At 47.4% G+C, this 25978-nt stretch overlaps 1 protein-coding gene across 1 annotated transcript; it reads left to right on the top strand.

The window, feature by feature from the left end:
- The first annotated feature begins 6309 nt into the window (after window positions 1–6309).
- TRIM58 (tripartite motif containing 58) lies at window positions 6310–24711 on the top strand. Its single transcript, XM_063123050.1, has 6 exons — window positions 6310–6892; window positions 10304–10399; window positions 18536–18766; window positions 20804–20826; window positions 21102–21202; window positions 23506–24711. Exons 1-6 carry the CDS (start codon window positions 6383–6385, stop codon window positions 24084–24086), a joined length of 1542 nt encoding a protein of 513 aa, XP_062979120.1. The 5' UTR covers window positions 6310–6382; the 3' UTR covers window positions 24087–24711.
- The last annotated feature ends 1267 nt before the right edge of the window (window positions 24712–25978 follow it).

Below are 25978 nucleotides of genomic sequence, written 5' to 3'. Positions count from 1 at the left end.
GGATGCCATGTTTCAAGCCAATCCCATCATCCCCTGATTTTTGGGGAATTTATGAAAATCGCGCACCCCATTCACACCTCTTTCGATAGCTCCGTCAATTTGCACGTTAGAAACCTCAAACTTGGCACCATGATAGCTTATCCTGTGATACACATGCACGCCAAGTTTCAAGGTGATCCCATCATCCCCTGATTTTTGGCGGGGCTCTAACCTTTTAACTCACCCCAAATCAAGTCCCATTTTACAACTACGTCAATTTGCACATCAGAAACCTCACCTTCGGTACCATGACAGCTTACCGATGTGTCCACATGGACGCCAAGTTTCAAGCCAATCCCATCATCCCCTGATGTTAGGGGAAGTTTTGAAAATCGGACACCCCATGTTCAGGCATGGACTGTTCTCTGACATTTTGACAGATAAAAAAACTTGGAAGTCGGCATGCCATCTAGATCCACATTAATGGCAAGCCTCAAGCCAATCCCATCATCCCCTGATGTTAGGGGAAGTTATGAAAATTGGACACTCCAGTATCTCAGGGATTTAAAGTTGCAATGCAGACAGCTCAATGGGGCCAGTTCAAAGGAAATCCCAACATGCCATGAGATAACCCTAAATCTTCTTCCACACATGAAAAATGGATTTTTGAACTTGATAAAAGTCTAAGTGAGTGCAAGAAGGACTTCTCCCCGAGTCAAAGCAAGACACACACAAACCATCCCTGTGAGGCGGGAAGGGGAGAAAGGAGAGAAGAAGGGAGGGAAGGCAGGCAGCCAGGCAGGCAGCATGTATTGTAGTGCCGCAAGGATGGCTTGAGCACTAACGCATAGCAAACCAACCCATAAGCGGGCGCAAGGAGGAAGTGAGGCAAAGATGGCTGGTTGTTTCTTTCTAAGCCAGCAGTTACACATTGAGGGGCACAGAGGAGGACGACTGGGAGCAAGCGTGCTGGAGGATGCTGGGCACAAACCGCAAAGCCCATCTCCCAGGCACTGGGCGGGCAGAGAAGCAGGCAGAGTAGGCGAGGAGTCAATCCTGGCAGATGCCACACCACAGTAGCACCCCGGGGGAGGCGGGCAGGAAGGCAGGCAGGCAGGCAGGCAGGCAGGCAGGCTGCGGGCATTTCTGGGGGCACAAGGAAGTGAGGCAAGGATGGCTGGTTTCTAAGCCAGCACTGCAGTTAGTCACGCACTGCAAACGCAAACCATCCCAGTGAGTTGGTCACCGAGGAGGAGGACAGGCTAGCAGAGGGGCAAGCAGAGACATGTCATAGATCTAGTATTGGGGAGGAGTCAGTCCCGGCAGATGCCCCACCACAGTAGCACCCTGGGTGGGGGAAAGCAGGCTGGCTGGCAGGCAGGCAGGCGGGCAGGCAGGCGGGCATGGGTTGGCAGGCCCAGAAAAGCTGGTACCTTGCACAAGTAAGCCATAGATCTCTGGGGGAGTCAGTCCCAGCAGATCCAGCTACCTCACAAGGACGGCTCCCAGGCAGGCGGGCATGGGCAGGTAGGTTATAGCTTATTGAAGCAGTTACTTTGAGTGTGGCAGATGATGCAGGCAATCAACCACACTTTGGCTTGGAGCACTAACGTTGCTGGATGATCCACCTCTAAGTGTATCGGTGTTGGATAACCTGGAGAAATCCATCCTCAGCCAGCACCCTCCAAAGGGCAACCAGTGGAGTACTGGAGTTTTCCGCCTCTTCTCGGTGGCTGTGACGGTTCTCTGCCCAGCCTTGGCGTGCAGACAGAGCCTGTGCCCAATACCCCTGGACTGTGCTTCTCCTGGGAGGGAGCTCACTACTCAGAAAACTTAAACTGTTCCTATGCACTTCATCCTAAACTTGAAAGGTCGACCGGTCGACTGCTGGAGCTTAGCTCCCTCAACAGGTGAAGTCAATGAATTAAAGTGACAGGTTGCTTCTCAAAGAGGGGTTACAGCGGAAGAGGGGTGGGACGAGACCGGGGAGAGAGGCTCGGCCAGCTGCGCATCCACAGTAGTGGCTGTGCTAAAGTGTCTGAACTTGGAGTTGAAGTGAGAGCACACTTCTCAGAAAACTTAAACTGTCCGTATGCACTTCACCTTCTTTTGGAAGAACAATGAAAGAGCAACCAGAGGACTGCTTGGTTGCTCCTGAACCACTGGGCAAAGCCTAACTAGTGGCTGTGGTGAAGTCAACAACTGCCATGAGTTGCTGTGTGAGCTCACTTCTCAGATAACTTTAATTGCTCTGTATGCAGCTAACTCCTTCAAACAGGGGAAGTCATTGAGTTGAAGTGACCGGTTGCTTCTCAAAGAGGGGTTACAGTGGAAGAGGGGTGGGACAAGACTGGGGAGAGAAGCTCGACCAGCTGCTGCGACTAATCCTCACCCACATCCTGGAGGACCACAGCATCCAACACAAAGTGGCTGTGCTTCAATTTCTGAACTTCAAGATGAATTGAAGTGAGAGCTCACTTCTCAGAAAACTTAACTGTCCGTATGCACTAAGTGGCTGTGCTATGGGAGATCGGTCGACTGCTGGAGCTTAGCTCACGCACATTGGGGAAGTCAATGAGTTGAAGTCCAACCGGAAGCCAGATTCCGGCTGGACATCAGGAAAAACTTCCTGTTAGAGCAGTGCGACTGTGGAATCAGTTACCTAGGGAGGTTGTGGGCTCTCCCACACTAGAGGCATTCAAGAGGCAGCTGGACAACCATCTGTCAGGGATGCTTTAGGGTGGATTCCTGCATTGAGCAGAGGGTTGGACTAGATGGCCTTGTAGGCCCCTTCCAACTCTGCTATTCTATCATTCTATGAAGTGAGAGGCTACTTCTCAAAGAGGGGTTACAGCGGAAGAGGGGTGGGACGAGACTGGGGAGAGAGAAGAGAGCATCCACCGTAGTGGCTGTGCATGACGACACTTCAGGGAAAGGACAACATGAGGAACACTTAGCTTTTACAATGAAAGACATTGGAAAGGAAGTATCTTTTGAAAAACATCAGCCATGAGAGAAAAGGAAAACAAGAATATTGTTTAATACCTCCAAATACAAAGACATTGCTACACAACACACGAAACAAGAAGACTGCTGTTTTTTAAAAAACTGCAAGTTGCCCTAGGACTAGCCCGTTTGATTTTCACAGCCAGAGAGGCTGCCAGCTTGCCAAGCCTCAAGCCAATCCAAGCCTCCCCTGATTTTTGGGGATTTTTTGAAAACCAGACACCCCAGTATCTCAGGGATTTAAAGCTGCAGACAGGGGCCAGTTCCAAGGAAATCCCAACATGCCATGAGATAAACCTAAATCTTCTTCCACACTTGAAAAATGGATTTTGAACTTGAAAAAGTCTAAGTGAGTACAGGAATATAATAGAACAGTTATATTCCCAAAATACAGCTGTAGTGGTGGTAAACGATGGACTCACTGAAAAGATACGACTAGCCAGAGGTACAAGACAAGGATGTCCGCTCTCGCCGGTCCTGTTTGTAATGGTTATGGAAGTATTGGCGAATTCATTAAGGGATGATGAAGAGATAGAAGAAATTGGAGAGGTAAGGGAAATAAAGTTGAATATGTTTGCGGATGACACCTTATTGACTATTAGGAACCCAATAAGAAAAATAGAAAGAATTAAATATCAATTGAGGGAATTTAAAGAAGTTACAGGGTTAAGAATAAATTGGTCTAAATCAGAGATGATGTTGTTTAATTATACTAAGAAAGAAGAAAAGGAATGGGAACATAAAGGAATAGAAATGAGAGTTAAGGAGGAGATAAAATATTTGGGAATTAAACTCACAAAAAACCTAGAGGATTTAGAAAAGGAGAATTTAATGAGGTTAAAGAAAGAGGTATTAGAAAAATTGGAAAAATATAAAAGATTAAATTTATCTTGGTTTGGAAGAATAGCATTAATAAAAATGAAGATTTTAGCTAAAATTAATTTTGTGTTTAGGATGTTACCAATAAAAATCTCAGAAACTGAGATAAAAAGTTGGCAAAATATTATTAATAAATATTGTAATGGAGAAAAGAAAGCGAGGGTAAATAAGAATAATTGGTATCTAAGCCAAAAAAAGGGTGGATTAGGTCTCCCAAATATAAAATTATACTATGTAGCAAATAGATTAAGACATATTGTAGAAGCAATTATAGGAGAAGGAGATTTACATTGGATGGAAGAAGATACTACAAGTAATGTAGAGATGAGTTTGGAAAATGTCTTTTTTAAGGAAGGAGGGAGAAAGTGGGTTGGAAGTATAGATAATCCACTCCTGAGGACTCAGTGGGAAATTTGGAGTAAATTTAAAGGGAAGTTGCTTCCGAGCAACTCTCCCTTAGCACCAGTAATAATGTTAAAGAATTTCCCAGAGGATCTGAAGGGTAGATTAAGTAAAATATTAAAAGAGAAAAATAAAATGAAATTAAAGGATTAGTTAAGAGATATAAAAACAAGAGAAGATATGGAAAATTTGTTAAAGGAGAAAAAATTATCTTGGTTAGAGTATGGGCAATTAGAACAATGGAATAAAAAGTGGATTAAAGATAATAGAGTTTGCAGAGGGTTGACGAAGTTTGAAGAGTTAATAGTAAATAAGGAAAAAGGTAGAGGAGGTAGTATAGTTTGCGGAGCAGCCAGCCAAGGAGTTGCCCGTTTGATTTTCACAGCAGGAGAGGCAGCCTGCTTACTGGTGACAGCCTGAGCCTTGCCTTGACCACTGCTTTCAGCACGCCCCGCCACAGACATGCATGTGCCTGCTCCCTCTTCTCATGATGATATTATACTAATACTAATAATAATATGTATAAGAATATACTAATACTAATAATAATATGTATAAGAATATAATATTAATAATAATATGTATAAGAATATTAATACTGTATGTAGGGAAATGGGACAAGAAGTGTGTATGCTTTGCCCAGGATTAACTTCTCTCCCCACGAATGCCAAACCCACAAGACACTAAGAGCTCAAAGCTCTGAGGGTGCCTCTGCCTTAGTCCCCCCCCTCGAACGCTGTGATTGGAGGATGCTTCATGAGGTGATCAATGCTCATCAGGATTGGGAGTTGAATGTGCCTGTCATCGCTTCAAAAAAAAAAAAAAAAACCCCGCCGGTTTACCCGCTGTCCCTGTTTGTTTTCCCTTTAAAAAAAAAAAAATTCTAGCAAGCAACCGCAGCATGCAGAGAGCTGAGAGTAGGCTCAAAATTACCCCCATCACGACTCTCTAAGCACAAGAAGTTTCAGAAAGATAGCTTAAAAAACAACACAGTTATCACCTATTCTTTTCCGCAATGCAATCCTATGGGCGAAATTTTTCAAAATGGCGATCGGATCGGTCCGTGGAAAGAGGATCGCTCTGCCAATGGGCGCCTCTCTTCGCCTTGCTTCTAGGGGTCCGTGGTCCACTTCTACTCCGCCTCTGGGCAAGGCGGAGCAGGCCAATTCGCTTCTGATTCTCCGCTTCTAATCGGAGCGGAGCACATGCCTAATTAAAAGGCATCTTAAAGTTCAACTGGGTAAGCCTGCCGGAAGAGATCAGTCTCAAATCAGGCTTTCTCAAATTCTGGAAGACCAATGTCTCCCATCAGGCCATTCAACAATCTGGTAACGGCAGAAGAAAAGGTCCTCTGGGTAATGGTTGTCAGCCTTGTTTTTGTTGACTGGAGTAAATTCTTCCCCGAGGACCTGAGTGTGTGGGGCGGATTGTATGGGAGAAGGCGATCCCGCAAGTAACTTGGACCCAAACCATGTAAAACTTTAAAGGTAATAACCAACACTTTATACTTTGCCCAGAAACTAATTGGCAGCCAGTGTAATGATTTTAAAGCTGGTGTAATATGGTCACCCCTAGATATACCGGTGACCATCCTGGCTGCCATATTTTGCACTAGAATACAGATCTAACCCAGCAGGAAGAATGTGGGTGTGTTTCTCACCCACTGTCTATGGTGACTGGAAAAGCACAAGAAAGCCGCCTCCCCAAGTGGGAAAATCTGGTTGTCACTGGTTGCATATTGTTAATAGGCACAGGAGTGAGGAATATAGCAGGGGAAATGCTGGCATTACAAACAACAACAACCCGAAAATAAATAAATGCCTGCAGCCAAAAATGGTCTGAACTTTTTTAGATTGGCTTGGAAACCACACTCCGTTTGCCTTGTGCCACAGGAACTCATTTGCGAGAGAGTCCAAGGTGGTGACCTCATCTCTTGGCTTGGCTCCTGGTTCTTTCTCTCCTCCTTTCGGAGGCTCTTCCCCTTGCACAAGAAGCCTGCCTCTGTGTTTTGTTGTATGGGCTTGGAATGGAAACTGCCAGCCACAGAAACCCATGGAGGAGTTCCAAGGAGGAAATTGTCAGCTGGAGCTCCCTCCCTGCTGTAGCCACTCCCTCCATGGTAGAATGTGCTGCTGGCATTGCTCCGGGAAGGAGAGGGCTGCCCACCCTGTCGGAAGGACTGAAGGAGCCTTTAGCAGGCATGGCCTCCTCCGTGGACGACCCTGTGGAGAGGCTCCAAGATGAGGTGTCATGTTCCATCTGCCTGGAGTATCTCCGGGAGCCCGTCACCATTGACTGCGGCCACAACTTCTGCCGGGCCTGCATCTCTGACTACTGCGAGCGAGGAGCTGCAACCGGGGCAGCCCTTTGCCCGCAGTGCCGGGCCGGTTTCTTGCTGAGTGGCTCCCGGCCCAACAAGCAGCTGGCCAACATTGTGGACGGCATCGAGCAGCTGGCTCTGAGGCCAAACCGAGGTCCCGGCGAGGCCCTGTGTGAGAGGCATGGCAAGAAATTGCGCCTTTTCTGCCAGGATGACGGCGAGGCCATTTGCCTGGTGTGCGACAAGTCGCGGGAGCATCGGGCGCACACGGTCCTGCCCATCGAGGAGGCTGCCCACGACTACAAGGTGAGGGGGAGCCCAGGTTTGGATTCGTAAGCGTGGGCTGAGCTAATTCCGAGTGATGGCAAGCAGCCATGTTTGCTTGTTCATGTGTCTGCTGAATGCCATTCATGACATGTATAATATACACCAGCATGAGCAACGGGGAAACCCAAGCAGTGCCACCGTTGCAGCTGATGCCAGGGGGGTATTAATGGCGAGAAATGGCTTGGCAGCTCACATGCATCCTACAAGCTGCACTTTTTGCATGCCAGACATATATCAGGAACGGTCTTTGAGCCTTCTAAAAACTATAGCTTAAAGGGACTGTCACAAAAGGTAAGGAGGGCAAGCCTCTCTGTGCTGTGTGCATTGTCAGAAGTAAGTAACCATGATGAGTAATTTTAGCCCAGGGGCACAGGATATAAGCCCTGGGGGTCAAATCTGGACCTCCTGGGATCTGAATCTGGCCCACTGGGCTTCCTCGGATGACCATGGCACCCTTCCCTTGGCCACCAATCATTTGGTCATTTCTTGTTTTTGTGTGTGCAGCATTTCCCTCTCTTTGAGAAGGTTGAAAATTAGGCATGTGCTCCGCTCCGATTAGGAGCGGAGAAGCAGTAGCGGAGCGGGGGGCTTCGCCTGCCCTTAAGGCGGAGGCGAAGAGGATTGGGGGGCCAGCGGAGCATGGCAAAGAGGATCGAGGTGAAGGCGGATCCTTCGCCTCGATCCGGAGCTCCGCTGGAAAGGTAAGTGGGGTTTACTGGGCCCTGCCGCTGTCGCCCATGCGGCGACAGCGGCAGGGCCCGGTAAACCCCCCCTCCTCTCCCTTCCCTGCCTCCGTCCGCGGGTCCGTCGCCGTCTTCAATTGAGCCCGTGGTTCCAGCAGGAAGTCTGGGCCGCACTTCCTGGTGGAACCACAGGCTCAATTGAAGACGGCGACGGACCTGCGGACGGAGGCAGGTAAGGCCCCCCTCCCCCTTACCGGGCTCTGCCGCCGTCGCCGCATGGGCGGCAATGGCGGCAGGGCCCAGTAACCCCCCCTATTGGGGGGGGAACGGAGCTCCGATCTGGATCCGGAGCTCCGAGCGGAGCGGAGTGGGCACAGGCGGAGTGGGGGCTGGGCGGAGCGGGCCGATCCGAAAATGGCGGATCTTAAAGTGAAGCGGAGTGGGGGGTCCGTGCACACCCCTATTGAAAATGCCTTTCCTAAGGCTTAGTTAGGTGAAGTACACTGGTATTTTGGGGTAGTTTTGGCCCCACCCCTTTTGCATTTGACTCCGCCCACCACTGGAATGTGGCCCCTAGGAGCTTTTCCAAAATGGAATTTGATGCTTGGAATGAAATACATGAAACACCGTTGTTTAAGCAAAAAACAAACAAAAAGCACTAACTACGTTCACTTAAGGGGCTGACAACCTGTAATTCAAGCACAGCAGCAAGCTTTTTTCTTCTCCTCCCCAGTTTTGTTTTTGCTTAACAGTCCACCTTGAAGAAAGCTTCTTATTAACTCATATATCTTTGATATTTTGCTTGTTCCTTGAAGAACAGATCTCATAAATTCAAACACCTTTGACATTTTGCTTGGTCCTAAATGAGGCAGCGGATGATTCTGTATTTAAAACATTTTTTTAAAATAACAAACCCATAAACTCATCCTTTATTAATAGAATACCACAACTGACTGCAGCATTTTGGGCTGTTGAGCAATTTCCTGAATGCTTGTGGTTTGAAACCTGTTGAAATTCAACTTCAGCATGAGGATTGTCAATATTTTCCCACCAGTTGGCTCTGGTCCTATGCTTTTTAACAATTTGACGTGCAGAAATTATGCATTTAAAGTTGGTGGGGAGGTTAAGGGAATGGGGTGGTGGCGAAGAATTACTGCTTTAATGTCTGTGTGTCAACAGTTGTTAAATGTAGCAGAGCAAGACTGGGAGAAAAAATGTGGCAACTCTATTTGGAGGGGTCTTACCTGGCTCCATCGCCGCAGTGGTCTGTGCAGTGATGGTGGTGGAGCCAGTTCAGTGGGGGAAGGGGGAGAGGGAGGGGGGCTTACCTGGCTCCATCGCCACCTCTTATTTCCGCCGGTGGCGATGGATGACAGAGCCAGGTAAGTGGGGGAGGGGGCTTCTTCGGCCCCCATTTTGTCCCCCCTTCCCCACTTACCTGCCTCTGCCGCCTGCTATGGAGGCAAGAAAGTGGGGAAGGGGGGCAAAATAGCATCTGAATAGCGATCTGGACCTCCGGATCTCACTCTGGATCCAGTTCCAGAGCGGATCAGGGGAGGTCCGGATCAACCCAAGCTGTTTTGGGCACAATCCGGAAGGTCCGGATGAGGATCTGAAGTGGTTCGGGGAGGTTGTGCACTGCCCAAACTACAAACATTGCTCGGGGCAGGCAAGGATGAGGTTGTGGAGGTTCAAATGCTATACTTTATGTATTATATCATTTATTGTTGTTCCCCACCTCGATCAAAACGGAGAGGCGGGTAAGAATTATTATTATTATTAATAATAATAACTTAAATTTAAATTGTACTGTTTTAACTCTTTATTTTAATTTTATATCAATTTTGCTGCGTGGTTTTTATCCTGGTTGTGCTTTTTATACTGTATTTTGTATTTGTGCTTTTAACCTCTTGGTTTTATTATGGTTTTAATTTTTGTGAACCGCCCAGAGAGCTTCGGCTATTTTTTATTATTATTATTATTATTATTATTATTATTATTATTGGCTGCTTTCAGTGAATTCCATTTTCAGTTTCCAATTTCCTCTCCTGCAACTATCACAATGGTGATAAAACTAAGTAATGGTGGCAATTTGCTTTGGCCACATGGCAATATGGGAAAGACGAGATTTACGTTCCCATTCCCATTAGGGATTAGGATGGAAGTTCTCACCCGAAACAAATGATACACCCTGAGAGATGGGTTTTAGGAGGTGTGCTGAGTCGTGCTGATTAGTGCTGAGTCACATTGGGGATTTGGATGGAGCGTCTCACCCCAAACAAGTGATAGTCCCCAAGGGATGGGGATTAAGATGTGTGCTGAGTCATGTCGATCAATGCTGAAGCATGTTGACCAGTGTAGAGTTGTGTTGAATAGTGCTGACTCATTTGGGGGTTAGGATGAAGATCCTCACCCCAAAGAAGTTATACTCCCAAAGGGAGTCAACCTTATGCAGATGGGCTCTTTCACAGATACATCTCCTTTGACCTGAGGAGGCTAGTATTTCAACTGAAGACCCCACTGAGACTAGGTTGGGCCGGAGAGGCCTCTCTTGAGATTATAGCTCCATGAGAACACTTCCTAGAGGAGGCCCTATCCACCATGGAGAGAGACTCTGACCCTAGAGGCATTCTCTCCCCCCATCTTGCACACACACAGAGTACAGCCCCCCCAAAAGCCACCATAAGCTTGTGTGCTTCCTCCATAGATTAAGCTCCAGGAAGCTGTGCATCTTCTCAGGAAACTGCTGGAGGAAGCAACGAAGCTGGAGGCCCAAGAGGAGGAGAAAACATCTCGATGGAAGGTAAGCATCTAATCAAAATGACGTTGGGGTTATCAAGGACAAGTAGCTGCTCCCAGTCCAGTCTTTCCTAACTTCAGGCTCTTCAAATTTTCTTGTCTTCAACTCCCATCAGCCTCAGCCAGCATGACCAATGGTCAGGAGTAGGCATGTGCTCCGCTCCGATTAGAAGCGCAGAAGCAGGAGCGAATTGGCCTGCTCCGCCTTGCCCAGAGGCGGAGTAGAAGCGGACCGCAGACCCCTAGAAGCAAGGCGAAGAGAAGCGACCATTTTTCAGAGCTCCTCTTTCAGGCGGACCGCTCCGATCGCCATCTTGAAACATTTCGCCCATAAATAACTGGGTTGTTTTTGAAGCTATCGTTCTGAAAATTCTTGTGCTTAGACAGTCGTGGATGGGGGTCATTTTGAGACTACTCTCACCTCTCTGCGTCGTGTGGGTCGCGTGCTATATTTTTTTAAAAACCGGGTAAACAAACATTACAAACAGGGACAGCGCGGGTCAAACGGTGGTTTTCGCTCATAGGATTGCATTGCAGAAAAGAATCGGGGATAACTGGGTTGTTTTTTAAGCTATCGTTCTGAAAATTCTTGTGCTTAGACAGTCGTGGATGGGGGTCATTTTGAGACTACTCTCAACTCTCTGCGTGGTGCAGGTCGCGCGCTAGAATTTTTTAAAAAGTAGGGTAAAGGCGGGAAAAAGATTACCTTTTCGATTGCTGAGGGGCAGAGTCAACTCCCGGTCATGATCACATGATCCCAAAGTTGGAGGAGGGGATAGGCAAAATGAGTAACTTGGATTCTGGGAAACTTCTCTTTCTTAGTCTGAACGGACTTTTCCCAGTGTTTTTTTAAACAGTAGCCCCACCAAATGCACAAACACAACCTGTGAAATCATATACTAAGCCAATAATAAGAGATAGAAACACAGCACTGCTACCCACCCTAACTTTGGGGAACAACTGAAAAGATGTGGTGCAAGGGGATGAGCTCCCCTAGGGCATCTCATTGTGGACGTGCCCCCACTCTCTCCTGTACTTGGAAGGCCATCAGAGCCTTCCAAAGAGAGTAACCCGGTGGAGCAATGCCTATCATGAGTTGAAGTGAGTGGTCTACTTCTTAGCGGTGGAGCAATGGCTTTCATGAGTTGAACTGACAGCCTTGCTTCTTAAAAGACTGGTCACTACTAGGACCAGTCAAATTGGCAGCTGCTTCCCCCTCCCCCGGGCACGTCCCCCTATTACTGGTAAAAGACAGATATAACCTTTTTTAAAAAGTTCTTCTTGTTGTTTATTCAGCAACACTGCTGCTTTTAATTCCACCCCTCCTTCGTTTATTTATTTATTTATTTATTTATTCCATTTTATATGCATTACTGGCTTATCCTTGGCTCACTTCCTTATGCCCCCAGAAATGTCTGCTGCCTGCCTGCCTGCCTTCCCTCTCTCCTCCCCTGCCCGCCTTGCAGGGATGTTGTGTGTGTCTGGCTTTGACTCAGGGGAGAAGTCCTTCCTGCCCTCACTTGGAGTTTTGGAAGTTCCAAATCCATTTTTCAAGTGTGGAAGAAGATTTCATAGGTTGATCTCTACTCCACAATTCATGGCATGTTGGGATTTCCTTTGAAATGGCCCCATTGAGATGTCTGCAGGTTTAAGCCCCACCAAAAAACAGGGGATGATGGGACTGCCTTGAGTCTCAGCGTGCGGTGTATGTATCCCTGGATAAGCTGTCATGGTGGTGAGTTTGAGGTTTTTTTTTTTAACGTGCAAATTGATGGAGCTATTGGAAAGGGGTGTGAATGGGTGTTGGATTTTCATAAATTCCCCCAAAATCAGGGGATGATGGGACTGCCTTGAGTCTCGGCGTGCGTATGTATCCCTGGATAAGCTTTCATGGTGGCGAGTTTGAGGTTTCTAACGTGCAAATTGACGGAGCTATCGAAAGGGGTCTGAATGGGGTGCCCGATTTTCAAAATTTCCCCAAAAATCAGGGGATGATGGGATTTCCTTGAAACTTGGCGTCCATGTGGACATGTGGATAAGCTATCATGGTGCTGAGTTTGAGGTTTCTAACGTGCAAATTGACAGAGCTATCGAAAGGGGTGTGACTTAGGGTTATGGGTGGTGCGTTAGAGGTTAGAGCCCCGCCAAAAATCAGGGGATGATGGGACTGCCTTGAGTCTGGGCGTCCATGTGGACACATGGATAAGCTGTCATGGTGGCGAGTTTGAGGTTTCTAACGTGAAAATTGACGGAGCTATGGAAAGGGGTGTGAATGGGGTGCCCGATTTTCATAAATTCCCCAAAAATCAGGGGATGATGGGATTGCCTTGAAACTTGGTGTGAGTGTGTATACGTCCATGAGGTGTCATGGTGCCAAACATGAGGTTTCTAACTTGAACAGAAAAAAAGTTGTTTACTTTTTTAGCTTTCAATGCAACCCTATGGGGGGGAAAAACGGAGCTCCGATCCGGATCCGGAGCTCCGAGCGGAGCGGAGCGGAAATGGGCGGAGCGGGGGTGGGGCGAAGCGGCCCGATCCAAAAATCATGGATCTGGAAGTGAAGCGGAGTGGGGGGTCCATGCACACCCCTAGTCAGGAGTCCTGGGAGTTGTACAAAACATCTAGAGGGTAGCAGAGCACAACATGGTGTCCTCCCCATATCTACTTTTAAGAAACCTAACTCAGAGGGGAGAGCACATGATTTGCCTACAGAAGATCCCAAGTTCAGTCTATGGCGTCTCCATGTAGAGCTGTGAAAGACCAGTCAGTGGGCAGCATCCAAGCTAGATGGACCAATGGTTTGACTTGATGGCAACTTCATATGTCCCTTCTTGCATCCCTCAAGTATTAGGTGTGAGTGACTCCTTGGCCTCCGCTGCCACCTTGTGACTAGTTTGGGCCAATGCATGGATGGCCAGAAGTTTACAGGATGGTGCACGGGTTGTTGAGAAATTTGCTTCAGCAACTTTTTTTTAATGGATTTACAATATTTGCACTTCCGGAGCCTTTCAGCAAGCTGAGACAGAGTTATGTACCCAAATCCACATCTTTGGCAAACTTTCCAACACAGCTCAGCTCAGGGAAGATGCGCACAAAAATGTGCATAGTAGGGAGATGTGTGCACAGAATGGTAAATATGAAGCCATAGAGGGGGAGTGAGCGATGGATAGAAGGAGAGTGCTGATTGGATGTTTGTGTGGAGCGTCTGGATTGGTGTGAGAGAAGGGGAGGAGTCAGAGGACTGTGTGATATATATGCTGCTGCTGACAGGTTTGTGGAGGGAGAGATTTGGAATAGAGATAGGTTTGTTGTTTTGGTGGATTAGTGTGTGGGAGAGAGAATAGTGTAGCTTAGAAGGGGTAGAGAAGGTTGGAGAACCTTAAGTTATATTGTGAAACATTGAAGTGAAATTACCACCTGAAACCGTTACGCATTGTACTTTGAAACCATACGCTTGTGAACTGGGAGAAACCATTAAGCTTTTGAACCTGCATTAACGTCTTGTTATTAAATTACATTCATTTACACCTGGTGTGGTCACTGGAGTACCTGGGGAAGGGTAAAGGTCGATCTATGGTGGCAGCGGAAGGGAGAGGTTTGGAGCGAGGGTGCAGATCTGTATAGCTGTGGGGCCTAAGCAGAAGGAGGTGCACCACAGGGACAGTTTTAGCATCCCAAACCCTTGACGAAGGCACCTGAGCTGGGTCCTTTGGGTTCCAGAAAGAATAGTCCAGAGTAAACCCAGGGCAGAGGTGGTTGTCACACCTGTGTAGAGGAAAAACCAAGAAAAGGAGGATGGAGTGGTGAAAATCACCTCCGTTGCTCCTTTGGCCCTGCTGGCAAGGCATCGGATACTTGGAAGCCTCTGAGTCTGGCGGCATTCCTTCTAATGGGAGCAGGCTGCACCCACACCTGATGATAAAACATCATAAAACATGAGAGAAAATGTGCACAAAAATGTATAAAATTTCACATGGATTGTGAAAACAAACAAACAAACAAACAAACAACGAATTGCAAGCTTGGGTGTAAATGGGCCAGAATGAGCTTGACCTTAAAAATCCAGCGATTTTGGAGGGAGCAAGACTGACAAATCTGCCCATCTCTAGTCATGATGTCGTGATGCCATTTTCACAGGGCCAACAGTGTCAAAGGTGTGATGGATGTGTATGCTGTAGTGAGTTCCTCATTCTCAATTACGTAAGGGACATAGGCAACATTTTCTGCACATGTGTTTGCCTGTTCCACCAACCCCATTCGCCCCAAAACAAGTTCCTTTTTTACATACCGGAATGTGACTCCATCATCAGGAAGCGATTCTACAGATTTGGTTGGGAAAGACCCACAATTGCTCAATGAGTTGGTTCAGCTCTCCCGATTTCCTGCAGTGGAAGAAGTAGGCCTCCTTGAGAATGTTTACCTTCAATCCTACATGTGTGAGGGGCTGGTTGTGGTGACTTGAAGTTGAGGGGTGAGGGAAGAGGTACTCTGCACTTTCTCAGAGACACTTTGTCCACGTGGTTGGGCCATGTACTTGTTACCCCCCGCCTCCCCCAGTTTCATGAAGAGTTGCTGCTGAGAGAAAAGCTGCTGAGAGAAAAGCATCAAGCTCCCAAGGGGCTTGGTGCTTTTTCATTCACTGAGGAATGTGGTTGCACAACTGCAGGCTGGAAGAGGGTCCTTGTCAAGTCTCCTCTGAGAAATGCTGTTTACATTTAAAAAAACAAAAATCGACAACCCAACGCTACTGCATTGTTTAACAAAAAAGGATTAGAGGCAGGAAATTCCCTGGCCTTGCAGGACAGGACAGAAATGTGGGGCTTGTGTGGGCAAGTTTAGGGTTGTCATTTTTTTGTGTGTGTGTGTGAATGGGCCTCTGTAGTTGTATATTTAATAGCGGTTGGAGATTCAGGCATGACCATGTTTGTCTCCATGCAGCGGAGGCTGGTAGCTCTGATGTCAGTGGGGTGGTGAATCTGTGCTGCGTTTCAGTCAGAACTAGTCAGAACTCTAAATGAGATCTTTAAAGGGACCTCCACACCTTGGGTAGCGTCTTTAGAGTTTTGACTGAAACTGTCCCACTGACCTCAGAGCCAACCTCTACCATCTCCATGCCGTAGAAAACTTCATTTCTATGATTTAAACTGCTGTTAACGCAGGCTCTCTTTTTAATTTTTTCCCCTGGTCTGTTAGTAATCCTAGCTTGTATCCATTAATTCCTGTGGATCTATTTTAAGTAAGACTAACATTGGTTACAACCCCTTAATACCCCTTCCTCTACAACACACACACACACACACACACACACACATGAGAGATAGCAAGAGAGAGAGTGCATTGGTTTAAAACTAGATACAACCAAAAGGTGCACAAGGCACACAACTACTATAGTGTTAGAAATTACTAGCCAAGTAATACAGAAATAATTCCTTGCCCTAGTATTGACTGCACAAAATAGCAGGGAAAATGTTTTCCAAGAAGTGGCTGTGTTAATTTGTTGCTGCAAAACCAGAGAGTCTTGCCGCATCTTAAAGGTGTCCTTCCCGGTTCTTTCCAGATATTTCCTATCTGCCCCAGCTGGTCAGGAATGATCAGAAATCCTGGGAGCTGTAGTCCTTCAGGGCACGAAGTTAGGAAAGACTGCCTAACCAATTTATTATGACATAAGCTTTTGTGGACTAGAGGTCGTTTCGTCAGATGCTTGACGTGTCATCTTGAGTTGCAGATACATGTGGCAGTGTGGTGATGGGGGGAAAATTGTAAACATTGAGGCCAGAGGGATATGGAATACAGAAAGTAGAGGCAGTGACAATTGCTTGAAGCTTAACGTGACCTCTCACTAAACAGTGTTCGCAGTCACACAAACTGCTCTAAACTCAGGACAGATAGATAGGTGGGGTGGAAATGGACGAAGACCTAGTCCTAGTGGAACCTCTCAAGCATCTCCTGTCCATGGATCCAGACAATCCCAATATCTTCAACAGAAAAGAACCTGTTGCTCTCAGTAGTGTGAGTTGGGGGGCGGGAGTCCCTCATCCCTCCACCTTGTAAATGTGTTGGTGGGATTTTGGCTATTTTTGAGGATGGGTAAATTTCTAAGAAAAGTTTGGGTGCAGGTCATTTTACCTGCCTTTATGCAGATGAAGTAGCTGAGTGTTTTCTTCTTCTAATTTGTCATTAAAAACAAAACAAAACACCTCACTGGCTTTTGGTTGGTGGTTACTTGTAAGGTTCTCCACACCCTCCCACATCCCTAACTGGATTTCCACTCCTGGAGCAAAATCCCCAGTGGGCAACAAGGCTTTTTTTTTAAAAAAAAGTGAAAACTAGAAAACAAAACCCCAAACTCTTTGCTACCACATCTATACATAGTACAGTAAGTCAACCCCAATCCAAAATTTTCAAATATTTCTTCCACCTCATCCAAATAGTCAAGAGATGTTGGTCTACTGTGCCTCAACATGTAATTAGCTGCTTGATGGCTTTTAATATAAATTTGAATGGGATCTTATATGTTTTCTTTAATGGATTATTACTAGGGATGTGCTCCGCTTCTAATCGGACCGGAGAAGCAGTAGCGGAGCGGGGGGCTTCGCCTGCCCTTAAGGCGGAGGCGAAGAGGATTGGGGGGCCGGCGGAGCGTGGCGAAGAGGATCGAGGTGAAGGCGGATCCTTCGCCTTGATCTGGAGCTCCGCCGGAAAGGTAAGTGGGGTTTACCGGGCCCTGCCGCTGTCGCTGTCGCCCATGCGGCGACAGCAGCAGGGCCCGGTAACGCCCCCCGCCCTCCTCTCCCTTACCTGCCTCCGTCCGCGGCCCATCAGCGTCTCCAATTGAGCCCGTGGTTCCAGCAGGAAGTCTGGGCCGCACTTGCGGCCCAGACTTCCTGGTGGAACCACGGGCTCAATTGAAGACGGTGACAGACCGCGGACAGAGGCAGGTAAGGCCCCCCTCCCCCTTGGTCCCTTACCGGGCTCTGCCGCCGTCGCCGCATGGAGCTCTGAGCGGAGCGGAGTGGGCACAGGCGGAGTGGGGGCGGGGCGGAGCGGGCCGATCCGAAAATGGCGGATCTTAAAGTGAAGCGGAGTGGGGGGTCCGTGCACACCCCTAATTATTACTAGCCTTCTAGAACTGGGGTCTCTAACAGGAAGCCCATGGACACTTCTCTTTGTGCTAGCCAAGCTCCCTACTTCTCCTCTTCTCCTGATTTTTATTTGATTTCTGCAATTTTTTTTAACATATTATTTTTTAAAACCGGGAGGCAGACATATTGCAAAGTGAAGGGCTGCACTCCAGTCCCATCTTTGTTTGGGTTCAAAAGAGTGGCTTTGTGTTTCAGAGCTCAAACCCCCCCACCTCTGACTAGTGCTGTGCACTCCCCTAGGGCTGAACCCTAAATCTGAGTGGTAACAGGATTGCTCAGGGGCACCCTGAAGTGGAATGAATCCACGGACTTCGGGGTGGCTTGGCCGGATTTAGGGCGGTAGTGAGCCACTGCCACACCTGCCCCAATGCCAACCAGGAGTCCGTCAGACTTCCTGCTTGCCCCTCCATCACTCTCCCTCCCCCCCTCTCTCCCTGCTCACCTTCAGAATCTGGAATTGTTGCCCCTACTGCCCACAGGACTTACCTTAACTACATCCTCAATTTGAGATGTCATTTTATACGAAGGTGGGGGCTATCTATGTTTCCCTAGATCTACAGTTGCAAATGGCTCTAGTCGGCCTTGCAACAGGGAACCTGCAACAGCCACGGTGGGTAGCTCCAGTCCCGAAGCAACCAAGCTGAATTGGGGCTGATTCAGAACTCCTGAATCAGCCTCCCAGGTGAATCTGGAGGGCTGTGCACAGCCCTACCTCTGACTTGCACTTAGTTTGTCTCTCAAGTTTGTCTTCTTGGAAATGAGTGTTCTGTGCCAGGCCAGGACCACTATGGTGTCCATTTTATGAATGGGCAGGACAACCCCCCCATGGCAGCCATTTTGTGAGAGTGCCCATGATGCCCTCTCAACATTTCAAATCTGCCCACTGACTGAAAACAGGGAACCCTGAGGCAGGTGTTATACGTATAAATACTTAGTAAAAGGATCATATTAAGGGCATACTGATGACCAGTCCTGCTTTTTGTTGATGTCCCTGACAGGAGAAAGTGGAGGAGCGTCGAACGCTCATCATGTCTGGGTTCGAAAGACGCCGCCAGGCGATGGCTGAAGAGGAGCAGCTGCTTCTGAGACAGCTTCAAGATGAGGAGCAGGCAACTCTGAAGAAGCTTCAGATGAACTGGGCCTTCTTGGTTGGGCAGTGCACAGGGCTGCAGAGGCTGATCTCTGAGATGGAGAACAAATGCCAGCAGCCAGCTGCTTCATTGCTCAAGGTGAGACTTTCCAAAATCGCCAGCTGAAATGGAAGAAAGGGCTGCTGTGCCTTCAACAGATTTGTAACCCTTCCTCCAAGGACCACGTGGTCCTCCTCTCCCCTATCCATTTTATCCATTTTATAACTGTCTCTGCAGAGGCCACCAGTGAGGGAGGAAGCAGCAGCCAGGCACCTCTCCACTGTGCCTGGGTCCAGCTCCAGCTCAGAGCCCCCTCCCTCCTGCCACCAACTGTCTCTGCAGAGGCCACCAGTGAGGGAGGAAGCAGCAGCCAGGCACCTCTCCACCGTGCCTGGGTCCAGCTCCAGCTCAGAGCCCCCTCCCTCCTGCTACCAACTGTCTCTGCAGAGGCCACCAGTGAGGGAGGAAGCAGCAGCCAGGCACCTCTCCACCATGCCTGGGTCCAGCTCCAGCTCAGAGCCCCCTCCCTCCTGCTGTCACCTGTAACTGCTGAACTTTTCAACCAAGATTGTAGTGCCTGAATTTGCTTTCCTTTCCCCCCTCCTCCTCCTCCCTCCCAATCCCCTTTCCTTTTGTGTCATGTCTTTTAGATTGTAAGCCTGTGGGCAGGGACTGTCAAGAAATACTTTTGTAAGCCGCCATGAGAGCCTTTTTTGGCTGAATGGCGGCATAAAAATCCTTAAATAAATAAATAAATAAATAATAAATTATCCTAGCAACAGCCCTGTGAGGTAGGTTCAGCTGAGAGTTAGCGACTGGCCCCCACACTCTAACCATTGTACTACATTCTCAGTTTGCAGAAGAAAGTATTTTGACATATGAAGCTTGTCGTGCCAGGCTGGCAATGTAAGAATTTCCTGATTCGAAGTAACGAATGGGTCAAAGAAAGCAGAATTGCCTCTTCGATTTCGGTTTCATACCCAGGTGGACACACCTGCACTTAGTGCTTAGTATTCTGATCTTGTGAATGAATTCATTAAAACAAATGTTTTAGGTTCATCAAACATGCCAGGAGCATGGGTGCATGCTGGAAGAATGTAAATTCCATGCTCCAAATCAGTTATACAGATTATACAAATATGTGTCTAACTCGCTTAATTCATTTTTTCTTCTAAGGATTGAGCCATACATTTAAAAAAAAAAAACTGAGGAGGAAAGAAGATGTTCTGCCCCCAGCAAATCCAAATTCTGCACCAAGATAGGCTGAATTCTGCAACCTCTGTGGATTTCACACAAATTTAAGAAATGTTCTTACTTCCACTTATTTCCAAGGTGGTTTTTTAGAAAAATATTTTGCGTAATATTATTATTTTACTCATCATGACATGGGCCGGAAGCAGTGCAGCCTGCTAAAGGTCTGGAAACTCTATGCAATTTCAACAGACATCACTGCTTCTGAGCTCTCTTTTTTATTATTATATACAGACCTGGATCCAAACAAACCCTTTGTTAATTTGTGAAGTGCCATGTTATGACTATGTGAAGGAGGTTGAGCCAAAGTCGCTGCATGCTTCAGGATTGTTCAACTTATTTATTTATATATTTATTTTATTTAAAAACATTTTTATAGTGCCACCTCACCATTTCTGACATTGTGGCGCTTGACAATATGACATAAAACAATTCCCATTAAAAACCCTCAACCCACATTAAAATTTAAACCACCCCTTCCCCAAACTCTTGTGAAAGTAAAAATGCTTTACAGAGGCATTTAAAACAATTGAAGGTAGGAGCCTGTCTAAACTCTGGTGGCAAATTGTTCCACAACTGGGGACCAACCACGGAAAAAGCCCTGGCCCCCGCACTTTCCAAATTGTAGCCGGGGGGGGGGACGGACCATCAGGGCACCCTGCTCCTGAGAGTGAGTCTGCCAATGGTGGGACCCAGGAGTGTTCAAAAGCATGGGAATGAGAGAAGCATTCATTTAAAAATATTAAAAGTGGATTCTGTATTCATGTATTCCAAAGCAGCAGTAATGCTATCATGCTGGTGCTTATAGGTTCCATGAGCAATGTTTAAAAATGTAGTATTAGAGAGTACATGGTGATTCACAGTATTTTTGTCTCCCCCCTACAGGATGTGAAAAACACCTTGACCAGGTCAGTATATTGCTAAACTTTTATTGCAACCCAATCCCTACTGTGGTCATTGAGGCTTATGCCCAAATAAGTGTGCAGAGGATGGCAGCTTATGGTGAAATTACATGCATGTTTAGACAGAAAAATGTGCTACAACTCTCAGCATACCCAGCCAGCTACTTTTTTACTGTCTAAATATGCATAGGATTGTGCGCTACTTTTTTTCATGACCCTGAGGATGGTATAAAATGGTGCCTTTGGCTTCTTTAGAATAACTGGTGGCATATTCTCCCTAGGAGCGAAGGGGTGTCACTACAGGAACCGCAACCCATCTGGATGAATCTACATGAGTCCTATGATGTCCCTGGGTTGATGGAGTTACTCCAAAGATACAGAGGTAAAGGAGTCATGATGTAAATCGTGGTGTGGATGAATATGTCAGGTTTACTGTCTCCTGCATTTAGATTTTTTTAAACCTGAAGTTTCCCCTCTTGAATATGAAGGAATTAGTGGATTTTTGGTAAATTCTTATTTTTTTTTAAAAAAAGAAACAAATTGAAATCTCACTCAGCTGCACAAGTCAAATTCAGTAGGTACGTGGTGAGAACCATGTTGTACCTGCCTGTCCTATATCTGTTACAGATTAGGAGCCTGTCAGCAAAGCCTGGCAACCCTAATTTCAACCCAATATCACAAACATTGTTAAAAACACAAGGATTGAAACCCAGGCCAGATCTACAACCAAGCAGGATATAACATGTTGAAAGTGGCTTGAGAACAGTCTATGGAATGTGTCATGGGCCTCAACAGTTGTCAGTGCACTTCAATACCATTATAAAGCAGTAGTTTACATTGTTTTCTTTCTGTCGCCAGCTGAAGACCTTTTTTATTTTCTCAGTATTTTAACACCTAATTTAACTTAAATGTAAACTTTGCTGTTTTAATCCCATATTTTAACCTATATTAATTTTTGCTGTGTGGTTTTATTCTGGTTGTGCTTTTTAAATTGTATTTTGTATTTGAGTTTTAAATTTGTTGGTTGTTTTTATGCTCTTCATGGTTTTAATTTTTGTGAACCGCCCAGAGAGCTTTGGCTATTGGGTGGCATAGAAATGTAATAAATAAATAAATAAATAAATAGTGTAGATCCTGCCCCAGACTTTTAAGAGCTAAAGACTCAAAGCCCTGGATGGATGTGCATTTTGTTTTCTCGATGATGATGATGATGAAAAAGAAGAAGAAATATCTGAATTTTGTCAAATTCTTATCAAAATTGAACCGAAACTAAATTCTCACTCATCCCTATGCAAAGGTACATTCAGCATGTGCGCATGTTGGCAAAAGTACCTTCTCTAGGCCTAATCATCATGTGTCATCTATGGTTTCAGTGTAGGGCCTTGTGAACTGTCATGGGTGTGGGATGAATCACTGAAAGTTTAATTACAGTTGAAAATAACCTAATTTATTGCCAATATGCAGATGGCACAGCTGTGCTACAACCCCCTCAGCTTTGCACCTGGGTCATAGGAAAGAGGGACTTAAAATAAAGGGCTGTCCACTGCTTTGGGCCGAATCCCCAGTTCCGAGGCGAGACGGGCTGATTCAGCCCACCTTGGCCTGAATCCGGAGTGGCACCAGGTCAGCTCGAGGTGCCCTGAGGCCAAAGCAGATCAGTGCCAAAGCCTTGGGGTGCCTCGGGGTAATTTGGGACATCTGCCCACCTGGCAAAGTTGGTGCAAGTCTAGCCATGGGTCCATTGGACTCACCTCCCTCTCCATCCTTCCACCCTCCCCCTGCCTCTGTCACCACCAGGACGTACCTGAAAACGTGTCCTTCTCTTGAGGGCTAGGCCACAATTTAAAGTAATTGCAGGGACTCTTTACTTTTAGTATATTGATGGCCGCAAACTATGATGGCATAAAGGGGAAATGGCCCTTTATGGCCACTGTAGTTTGTGACCATAGATATAATAAAAGTAAAGAGCCCCCATGATTACTATAAATCATGGCCTGGCTCTCAGGAGGAGGATGAGTTTGCAGGTAAGTCCCGGTGGAAGCACCTCTGGGTTTGGTGTGAGTGCGGGCAATGAGGGGGTGGTGTGGGGGTAATGAGGTGGGGGAGTGAGAAGTCAGTAGTTCATTGGACTCCTGGTCAGCCTTGCTCCTGGCTTTCCTGGGTGCCAGCTGCATGGCCAGCAGCCAGGAACCCACAAGGCCAACCCACTTCAGGGGGGCTGAATCTCGCCTTGGCTTCAGTGCTGATGTGAGGCAGGCACCCCCTAAAGCACCCGAGTAAAATTTGGGCCACTGTGGAGGCTTCAAAATGTCCTCTGAGGCTGCAGCCTACTTTCTGTCCTATTTGTTGGTGGCAGTAGAAGCCGCCAAATGCAAAGATGGCGGCAGAGCAGGTAAGCCCCCTCCCCCTTCCCTGCTCCACCGCCGCCGCCATCTTTGTGTCCAGTGGCTTGCACTGCTGCCGATGCATAAGATGGGAAGTAGGCTGCGCGGCCTACTTCCCATCTTATGCATCGACGGCAGTGGAAGCCGCCGGATGCAAAGGCAGTGGCAGCAGAGCAAGTAAGCCCCCTCCCCCTTACCTGCTCCACTGTCTGCCGCCGCTGCCGTCTTTGTGTCCAGTTGCTTACATGTATGACTGCACTAATGTGTGAGCCAGACTGACCATCCCTGTTTCCGCCTGCAGTCCCAGTGACCCTGGACGCTGACACTGCGAATCCCTACCTGCTCCTTTCGGAGGACCTGCTCAGTGTTCAGGTCGGGGACCGAAAGCAGGATCTGCCCAAGAGCCTGTCCCGGTTTGAGACTTGCACTTGCTTAATGGGTGGCCAGCAGTTCACAGCTGGGAGGCACTACTGGGAAGTCTGCGTGGAGAACAAGACCAGCTGGACGCTCGGGGTCTGCCAGGAATCTGTGAGCCGCCAAGGGATCTTCACACCTTCGCCGGCGACAGGGTTCTGGACTGTGTGGCTGAGGAACAGCGATGAGTATGCAGCCCTCACTTCCCCTCTCACAGAATTGGTGCTGAAATCCAACCCTGGGGTGATTGGCATCTTCCTGGACTATGATGCTGGAGAGGTCTCTTTCTACAACGCTGATAACAGCTCCCACATCTTTACCTTCACCGACTCCTTCTCGGGGACACTCCGGCCTTACTTCTACCCTGGGGTCCGGGCAGGGGGCAACGATGCTCCACTCATCATCTTACCAGCCAGACATCAGGAAAACCCTACCCTTTCCACCATGGAGTACATCTCGCGGCAGTAACTCTGGAATTCATTGCTGGTGGATGGAGGCAGACTTCATTCACCAAAGGATTAGATGCATCCATACATAATAGAACATCATTTCTATTGAGAAAGATGTGAAGGTTGCATTTTTTTAATGTCTGTGAGATCCAACTGATTGCCAGGTTTAAAGTCTGCTTTGAATTTTCTTTCAAAATTGATTGATGATCCTGGAGGTGTTGCCTTCCCTGAAGCATGGGACTTGGCTCATTTTCCCGAGTCCTCTGGAGCCCACAGTGGTATGTGGGGTGTGGAGGAACTGCAGAGATGGTTATTTATAGCTTTTCAAACCACCCAAAGCTAATCCGTACAACCCAAGGAAAGAGACGTATGGCCAGCGCCTGTGAGCCCTCTCATTGCAGTGGAATTTGAGACAATACTATAAGAAGGACTGACAAGTTCACAGGGAAAAAACATGAATCAGAAGTTACTAGTCGAGCTTTCAGAGGGTTTGCGATGTCATTTCCTCAAAATCTCTGCTCTCATTTCCCCCTCTTCATTACTTGGTCCTAGCTACAAATTCTGTACTAGGTAAACTGTGACTACGTTTGGTGATATGTAAAGCTGGGAATGTATATAAACAAATACACAAATAAGTGTGTGTGTGTGTGTGTGTGTGTGTGTGTGTGAGAGAGAGAGAGAGAGAGAGAGAGAGAGAGAGAGAGAGAGAGAGAGAGAGAGGGGGAGGGAGGGAGGGAGGGAGGGAGGGAGAGAGAGAGAGGGAGGGAGGGAGGGAGGGAGGGAGGGAGGGAGAGAACTGTGATAGCCTACTCCTTGCTAGCAGCATTATTGCTGGAAGATCCTGATCACAACCTTGCAAGGTGTTGCTCTTTGATTTCAAAGGGTACGACACACCTAATTAGGCAGATGGGATTTAGGTGAGTACAAGTGGGCTAGCAGAAGCAGACTTTCCCTACCAGGGCCAGCGCCCGAGTCTAGTGGGCTTTTGGCATAATTCTGCCAATGGGCCCCTGCCAAAGCCCCCCTCACTTCCAGAACACCACCTCCCACTGGTATGCATCCCAAGGGCCCACTGCCTACCCACAGCCAGCAAAAGACAGCCGTTTTGTTTAACATTTTGAGTAGCAGCAATCTGAACCAATCAGATCCTGCCTTTGGGAGTACTTGGCCAATGAGGGCACAGAAGCAGCATAAAGTCTAACCTGTGCCCTCCTTGGCTGTGTCCCCCACAAAGTCAGTATTAGATTTGTTCAGACTGCTGCTACTCAGGCCGTAGCTAGACAGGGCTTTATACCGGGGTGATCTCTGGGATTGTCCCTGTGCATCCACAGGATGCACAGGCTATCCCGGGATCAGGGAGGGATGATCCCTCCCTTGCCCCGGGATCTCGCCCTCCACTTTAGGCCCGTTTTTTTCTGCAGTCTTGGGCTGAGCCCGGGACCATGGAATGTCGGGAAATGTGTTTGTTTGTTTTTTAAAAAAAGTACTTACTTTTGTGCACGAGTGCTCATGCGCTCCTGACACTTTTTAAAAAAACCAAACAAAATGGCGGGTGTGACGCTCTCCCTCTGAGGCCATCATGCAACACACGTGAACAGAAGGGATCTCGTGATAAAAATTCACGGGATCTTCACCCCTCTGTCACGCTAGACCTCTAGGTCTAGCTGAGGCCTCAGAATGTAAGTGAAACTTTTTTCTTTTAAAATGGAGTGCTGAGGCCTGCACACTCTGCTGTTTCCCCATTGCTTTGCCAGCAGAGGAGAAGGCTATCAGTGGCTACTAGCACAATAGCTATATGCTAACTCCAGTATCAGAGGCAGTAGGCCTGTGTATACCAGTTGCTGGGGAACATGAGGGTGCTATTGGTTAACATCTGTTGTGCTCCAATGAGCAATAACTCTGGCAATTTGC

This window comes from Elgaria multicarinata, chromosome 3, assembly GCF_023053635.1.
Source record: "Elgaria multicarinata webbii isolate HBS135686 ecotype San Diego chromosome 3, rElgMul1.1.pri, whole genome shotgun sequence".
Lineage (NCBI taxonomy): Eukaryota > Metazoa > Chordata > Lepidosauria > Squamata > Anguidae > Elgaria > Elgaria multicarinata.
This window is presented reverse-complemented; position numbering and strand designations above follow the sequence as displayed.